This window comes from Nelumbo nucifera, chromosome 7 (assembly GCF_055504915.1).
Source record: "Nelumbo nucifera cultivar China Antique chromosome 7, China Antique-T2T, whole genome shotgun sequence".
In the NCBI taxonomy this organism is placed as follows: Eukaryota; Viridiplantae; Streptophyta; class Magnoliopsida; order Proteales; family Nelumbonaceae; genus Nelumbo; species Nelumbo nucifera.
In genome coordinates, this window is record NC_142655.1 from 9,653,678 (window position 1) to 9,662,316 (window position 8,639).

The 8,639-nt window shown below is 38.2% G+C and overlaps 1 protein-coding gene across 1 annotated transcript; it reads right to left on the minus strand.

Annotated features, from left to right (window-relative positions):
• Positions 1–4,450: 4,450 nt before the first annotated feature.
• On the minus strand, positions 4,451–8,178 carry PAP16 (purple acid phosphatase 16). Its single transcript, XM_010275022.3, has 5 exons — positions 7,676–8,178; positions 7,273–7,497; positions 5,503–5,779; positions 5,237–5,405; positions 4,451–4,831 (listed from the first exon to the last, which is right to left on the minus strand). The coding sequence occupies exons 1-5, from the start codon at positions 8,052–8,054 to the stop codon at positions 4,619–4,621; spliced, it is 1,263 nt and encodes a 420-aa protein (XP_010273324.1). The 5' UTR covers positions 8,055–8,178; the 3' UTR covers positions 4,451–4,618.
• Between the last annotated feature and the right edge of the window lie 461 nt (positions 8,179–8,639).

The window sequence follows — 8,639 nt, forward strand, 5'->3', positions numbered from 1 at the left end:
CACTTTCTTTTCAATGGTCCATCTACTTTTTTTGTTCTTCAACTTAAAGAACTTGTTTTGGTTGTTATTTGTTTTGGGGATGTATTTGTGCAAATTTTCCTGTACAATGATTTTGGAGTGACATTAGGTAATTTCACCATTTATATTGTGCTTTTTTTACAGTAAAAAGGCTTGCAAGCAAAAACTCTGAAAGCAAGGGGTCCCGGAATAATATTGATACTGTTTTTTATACTTTTTTTTTTTTTTGAAACAGGTTCAGGAGGGCCTGTTTAAGGCTCCTCCACCCCCTGAACCAGTCAGAACCCCGATACATCCATTATAGGGGCAGATTGGGGAGGAGGTCTTGGAATGATACGTGTCAATACTTTGAACCTTGAATAATACATTAGAACTTCTCATTATGAATTTATCGTATATGTACGGGAGATATTTCCTACGTGAAGCTGGCATTGCCGTGTGTGTAAAGATTTTGTTTAACAGAAGATCTGGGCTCCTTTAGTAATACTACACATAATACATGCTTAACACGTGCAATGTGAGAACAGAGATGGAACTCTTAATAGGGGGAGAGGTGAGAAAATGGAGGCACAAGGAGAGGAAAAGGATAAATACTTGATATTAAATGAGAAGGGCAAGTTTGAGAATGGATTTTCCTGGGGAGGGGGAACTAGAGAATTCTGGCCCAATATGAAGAATACAAAAGTGTAGAGGATTCAAACAACTGAGCATGTCCCCCATAACCCTTCACATTTCTCTTGTTGAATCCATCTAAACCACCAAATTAAGAATGAATTCTCTTGTGAGAATTTCCCTATGCCAAACGCCAACAATTGCCTTGTTATAATCATTTACTAGTCAGATCAAGGAGGTGATTAACTTCCTTATACCAACTAACTTATTTCTACAACATGCAGAGATTGAGGGGTTATGGATTTTGGGGATGGACTGCCCAATGTTGTATCCCCACGAAAATAAAAAATATGTATAGTCTACCAGATAGCTACTAGGTAACCTACTGCTTGATCCTTGATCCTACAATTTTTAGGGAAGGGATAATGCACTTAGCTTAACAATTTTTTTAAGTTTCAAGAATTGAATTAGGACATAATAAGGTATAGAGTTGATATAGATGATTAATCCAAAAGGTTATTGTTTAGTGAGGTGAGCAGTCTTGAAATTATTATCTTTTACGTTAACTCCCCACGATCATGGCTATGTATTGTTTGGATCTTGGTACCTGAACAGTAGTATGGAATGGGGACAAAGCAAGGTGCACGTGAGGTCCCCTCATGGAGTGCCTGCAATTCCCAAGGTTTGATCCCACGTCTCTGCCATGGAAATGATGCCAAGTGACCCTCCTCTTGGTTTCTGGGTCTTTTCTTTAGACATTTTTTGTATTAATTCATTTCTCATGCTTCAACCACGCGGTTACATATATTCTGTATCAAGCATCAAAACATTCTTCTTTTTCTCCACAGGATGTTCTTTTTTTTCTTTTTTGCTTTATTTATTTATTTATTTGATGGGGTGGGGTTGAACTGTTGAAGGGGAGATGGATGGGTTTGAGGGCGCAGAAGAAGAAGGCCAAAAGAAATCTCTCATCATGCATCTGTTTTTCAACAAGTAAATGAACCATGATGCATAGTTGGGCTGTGAAAGCTGCAATTATTAGGTTATCTATGATTTGTGGACAGACATGACAATCCAGAGCATACAATAAGATGAAACACATCTCTTTAATTTTCTTTTTATTAAAGAAAGAAAAGAAGGAAGGAAAAAATAAAAAAAGACAGACAAAATGAATGACTTATCTCTTCTCACATGGCCAATTGATGCTGGATTTGATCTTACAACACTGAAGGAAAGTGATGTGGAGAAGCTTGTAGGACCTGCATCTTATCTGCACAAATTTCCAAGAACAAACCCAAACCCCTCTTTTACCTTGAACAGTATCTCATCTTACTGTAAAGAAGGAGAGAGAGGTTTTGGTGATTGTGTGAGACATGAGACATGAGACATGAGGGGCTTGTCATGACAAGTCTGGGCTTGGGCCCTTTCAACAGCTGTCATTCCCTTGCTAACAACTCATACACACGCATTATTCTCTTCTGCTTTTCTGCAAAAATCTCTGAGACCTCTTCCCCACGTCAAATACTCTCTGTAACAACGACAACATGTTCCCACCGCATGTCTGCAGCCTGCCTAACCCTATACCCTTTCGATATCATTTAATATGTTTTCATGCCCATTACCAAAATCTATTTCTAACATTCACAACTCCTCTAATTTGGACTATTTTCAATCTCCTCATTCAAATTGTTGTATTACCAATTCAATACTCATTTCATCTTTCACATGTAATATTTAACCACGAATAAAAGAAGCCTTAACATATTAAAACCCATCAGTTACAATAGTACTCAGCTTCTGTTAGAAAACAGTAGAACAACATAAAAGGTTAAAAAACAAAGCTCTCTCTCTCTCTCTCTCTTCAGAAACCCATATTAATGCTACCATCAATATCTTTTGCAAGCTATATAAAATTTAATCGATATTTTCCAATCAATACATCCCTCTTTACCGATAGAGTTAAATCAGATGCCTGAAATTTTTCAACACTTGTGTTACAGCTTTTTTTCTTTTTTTTTACCCCTTTCTTTTTGTAGTTGGGGGATCTTAGAAATATTACTCTAATAGACATGATTTTTGAAGAGTAGCACTTCTCAAATGTTGTGTTGTCAAGTTGAAATAATACTGTTAAGAACTTTTCAGGCTCTTTATCCTTGTAAAGGTGTAGTCTTAGTGTGAAAGAAAAAAACATGGGTAAGTTCTAACTAAGTTTGAGCAGTATCCAGTAATCCATTGGCCGGTTTATGGTTCTGGGAAAGGAAACATATCCTTGTCATTGTTCTTCATTGGCAAAATGCCATGACAATAAAGGCTACCGCTTCAAGGAACTAATTATAAACCATGATAACTTCACTTAGAAATACTAAAAGTTGGTCGTCTATACATGCATATTCCATGTTAAAAATAGAGAGTTGGTGGCCAAGAAGCAATTATTCAGCTGGAGAAAGCCTTCACAACTCCATGAAGACAGGAAAGCATACTTCCTCTTAATCGATCATCATATTACGTTTCAGTTACTAATTCATTAACCCAAGTGCAAGTCAGTCGGCTCCTTAAATGAGAGTTGCATGAACACGAGTTCTTCTGAATACCACAACGATGGATGTATAATCAGTATCAAGGTTTTTAAAACCAACTCAGAGACCAAATCCGTCAGGAATCTGGTTCTCGGGTTGAATGGTCAATCTGTTCTGGCAAAAAAATAAAAAAAAATCAAATAAAAATTAAAAAATAAAAATGGATCAACCACCTGAGTCAGTGGTTTATTGATCAAATCAACATTTTTTGCAAATATCCGATTTTTCTAGTCCAATCATCCGACCCAGTCCGATATTAAAAACCATGATCAAGGTGGAGCTAACCAAAAAGCCCAAATTTTATTTATATTCTGGGGGTGGGGGAACAAACATGGATGGGGCCAACCATCCATAATATAAGTGGGGTTTCTACGTCATATGGGGGACCAAGGCTCCCCCGGTCCCCTCTGGCTCCGCCCCTGAATGTTCTAGGCCTGAGTAGTGCTTACTTTTTTCAGGCAGCTGGCGTTCGCCTTGATTACACATCTAGCAATAAAATTCTCTTGAGTGTTCAATGCTTCTGACAGGGGATTAAGGGGTGGGGATAGAGAAGGATGCACAGAAGGTCCGTTGACCTTCTCATAGAGAACCTGCAGTCACGTGACTTTGATCCCGCACCTCAACACTTAGAAGGATGCCAAAGGACAATCTCAAGTTCTCAACTACTAGACCTTCAATAAAATACTCGACTTGAGTAACCACTGAGAAAAGCAATCTTACTACTACTTTGCCGGTATATGTGTTTGAGCCAGGTCTTCACCTATAAATATATCTGTTTATTTATTTGTTTGTTTATACTTCATAGGCAAATGGGCTACAGAATGAGACTATAAGAAGTAGCCTTCTCCCAAACCCCTAACCCATGTGAAGACGAGAAACAATCCCAAGCTATTCGGATCAATTTGAGTTTTTTTCTTGCAATGGCCTCAATCCAAGCCTGAGAGAAGCTGAGCTTATGGACTATATTGTTGCCTCCTGATCTCTTAGTCTACATACAAATATGCAAGCCAAGATGACAGCATTTGTACTTGCATTCTTCCCAAACAGAGCCTTAATAATCAAGTTCTATAGGTTCTGATGAATTAGTTACATGCTTGGTCATTTACTTGTAGTTATTTTTCTTATTTTCTTACACTCTATGTGTAAACAGCCAGGAGCTTTCACCAAGTATTCCTACGTGTTAAAAATATACGAGGGGCAATAAGCAACCCATTTGACCCAGCCCAAGGATGGCAAAGGTAGGATTTCCTAAACAGAAGCCCGTTGATCCTTAAAAAACGTCCATAGATGACTAACATATTTACATATAGACAGCTGCACCCTTCAGCTTATGTTAATTACAGATTGTATGCAGATTTGAACAATAAGAAATTGTTTTCTTTCTTGGATATACGGGACAAGGACAAAACAGATCAAGAACTCAGGATCACTTCACTGTGCTTGGTACCATCCTCCATCCTTATCCATGACTTGATTGAGAAGGGCTTTTGAGTTAGCTCTATAATTCTTGCTCCCCTTGGCCAGTTTCCATAACCACCATAACCAGTGTGTCGAGCAAAGCACAACCAAAGCTTCTCATAGGGGCAGCACCAATCCAATCCATGATTATGACCAACAAAGACTGCCTACACGGATGCAAAAACATGACATATACAGTAAACTTTAAGCAAATAATCTGCGTCTTTTTTCTACAGTTGTATCTATAATCAGTTTATGCATGAACCACTGAATGCATGAGGGAAGCATGATAAATATTTTGCTCTATGCATGCAAGACAATTAACTCAGTTTGCATCTTTATGACTATAGATCAGCTTGGTCTCCTGGGCATTCATTTGGGCTCATCAAGTTTCATCAGCCCAGAACTCTTTTTGCTAGGTTCAATTCATTATTAGCCCAATTGAACGCCAAAAAAAATAGGATTATAATTCTTCAAAACCCACTTCAACCAAACTCTTTCTACCTTAGTAACAAATATCTGTTTTGTAAAATCAATTCGACTTATGGCTTAGACAGCACCTATCTCGTTACCTTGACTGATGACCTATTTACAAGGGATTCCATCACCCCCATTTCAACTTCTTGAGCAGCAACTCTCTCCTTGTTAATTGAACCAACACAGGGCTTGTGTATTAGAAACTTTGGAGCAACTTTCTTGTAAGCTTTACTTGGTATATGCCAAAAAACCATCTCAGGAACCCTAAAATATAAGTAAGTATCAGACTTCCCTAGCTTCTAACAGTTTATTGCATTGAAATCTAAAAGAGAGAAGGAATTATTTTTCCATTTTATTTTACCTCAGGTCAGGGTTGATCTCCTGTGATTTTTGCTGAAACCATCTTGCTTGGGCGCTTGATATCACTTCTGGATAGGACCCACCACCAGAATCTAGAAAGTATAGAAATGCAACTGGTAATTCCTGATCACCTGATGAAGAGACTTTGAGTACATAATTGGAAACACTGGGCCAAAGTTCTTTCGGTCCATCACTAGAATAAGACAACATATTGCATTCTATCTCATTCCTCATCAATTCCAAACGTTGTGTCCCTTTGAAGCTGCACTCTTCTGTTTCTGTGAAACGTTAGACACAAGCCCATGTTAAAAACTCCTTTTGCATATAGCAGGTGTTTCACCCAACTTGCTGCCAAGATCTGACAGGCACACAGGGTCACAATGACATACTTGGTCACTAGTGTGGAAAAATTCAAAATCATATTGATCAGATTAGAACCCGTTGATCAAATTAAGTAGTTGGAGGTGAACCAAAATTAAGGTAATTAATAGGATGGTAAGTTGATGATCCAATCCTTCCAATCAATTAGTGTTTTTTAGATGGTTAACAACTTTAACTAGGATCAATTCCCCTATTCCCCTTGGAGTTCTCATGGGGACTCTGTTGTACCTACTAAACATTCCAATCAAATTGAACTTGCTCGCAAAGAAAATGGAAAAGGAAGAAGTTATCAAAAGGCAATGACTTAGTATATGTTTGACATGGGTTCTGTTAGTTAAATAAACGTTTGTAGTTGATCTGTCTTCAAAACCGAAATAAAAAAAAAAGTGATTGGTAAACGTTTTTTCGGGATTTGTTGACAACTAGACACCACTAGGTGTCATTAGGCTTCACATCAGCAGAAGAGTAAATAAACACTTAACAGACATAAATCAAGACCAACTTTTATCAATACCTATGCGTACAAATTGGCATGATGGGATAAATGCTAATTTGGCGATAACATGACACCGTTTATCAAATAAACGCAAGCCATACCAAACACCACCTTAATTTTACTGAAGTAAATTCAAAATATCAAAATCAGGAGAAAAAGTTATGATGAGGACGGAAAATAAATTTTTTTCTTTGATTTTTGTTGCCTTTTATCTCCTAAAAAGGTAGAGAAAGCAGAGGAAGATAGCAAAGAGTGAGAGACGGCAAAAAAGGGAAGCTCATTTTCTTGAAGAAATTATTTTCTTTTCTTTTTTCATCCCGTTTACTTCAAACCCAAACACAGTATACAACAGTCAACAAGATCATCGTCAAAGATGTACAAAAATCTTATGGGCTAGAACCCATTCTAAATTCGTGAATTGAATAGGAAACTTGACTGTGAATTAGAAAAAGGCCCATGGAGGTCCATCTCCGGGCTGGGTTGAAAAATGTCTTCTCGATTACAAGATGGAGGCTAAACATTGGGTGTCCACGCTCGTCAGCCTGGACTGTCAAAATGGCATCCCCTGCGTGACACGTTAGTTTACCCTGCGATGTATCATGTATCCACCAAGACTGATAGCTGTGAACTAGCATATCGCCCGAGGTGAGCACCTTTGACAGCCAAGGCTGTCGAATTTAAGACAGCCAACTTTTTTCCCCGCAAGAGGCTAATCGCTACACCCTCTCAAGAACCATAATCGGTATTCAGGTTAATTCAGAGTACCAGAACGATCATGGAGACGACTCCCAAATTACCTATTGACGATTTTCTCTTGATCGAGTTTTCTTGCTTAAGAACTGGGTTGGATGTGGATATTTAACAAGTCAAACAGGTAAATTCCCAACTTCTCACCTGGAAATGGAGAATTCTCCGGTGAGCAGTGAACTTGAGGAATTCCACTGGCTGAAAACCAATCAATTGGCCACACAAATGCTGCGTCGTCATGGTTCCCAAATACAGTCGCCCATGGTACACCTCTAGCTCTTGTTGGAGAGATTGCCTGGTCCCAGTACAGGCTTGCATTCGCAATTGGTAGATTGTTCGCTGTAATGACATCCCCTAGATAAATCACGAAGTCTGCAAAACAATTTCATCCTACAATTAAAACTAATCAGCAGATCAGAAACCCCATTTCATATGCTTCTGAGCATTAATCCGTCGATAAAGAAATGGAGATGAATGAGTTCGTTTTGCTCCAAATCCAGAAACGAAACGAACTCATTCTATGTAGTTTCGTAATTGAGAAGAACTGCACCTGGAGTCTCCTCGTCAAGAATGGTCGACATAACCTTATTGGACTTGACATCCTGCAGAGGTCCCCAATCGGTCCAAGCATTCTCTCCGTAGTGCAAATCTGCGAACAACGCGATCTTGAACGAAGAACATGACGAAAATTGGAGTGATTTCTGGGGTCTCGTTCGGAGAAGGAAGGTTTCTTGGCCTTCACCGTGGTTCAGCCCACGGCCATCGACTCCGGCGACGAGGAGAGACACGCATATGAAGGCGCAGACGGCAAAACAGCACGAAGAGCTTCCCATCGTACAGTTTGTCACCGGCATCACCGGAATATGTTTAGAATTGTATGACCAAAATGACCTCGTCACTAGACATAATGACAATAGCATCCAAAGCATGGACGTGCACACAATATAACAAGCGATGGTTAGAGGAAGAGGGTAATCGAGTCATCGTAAGAAGCACCAAACAAGAAAACCAAGGCATATTCCATGCGAATAAAATCTGGTGCGGATTTCTTTCTTCTGTTTCATCTCCAGGAGCATAATTTGTTGTGAGTTGTGACTCTTACAAGCGAGTCTAGATTAGCTGCAATTGATATGGCTGTGTTAAGGGCTGTTTAATCAGTAATAAGGCCAAAGACGGTCTAGATAAACTGCAATTGATGGCGGCTGTGTTATTTTTTACTATAGTTACAATTTATTAAAATTAATTTTATTACACTAACAATTAAATTGTGTTATTTTTTAGAAAAATTATTAAAAATCAATGAATATATAAAATTTTCAATCAATAATTTCTTTATAAATGTCCTTTAAATTTAATTAAAAATTATAAAATTGAAAAATAAATTCAACAATTATATCTCCAGGAAAGAGTTGGTGGAGTTTGCAAATTGGCAAACAAAATATCATAATTTTGGAGAAGAAAATAAAAATATATATTAATGTAATTTTGGAAATTTTCTTTAAAATGTAGTGAAT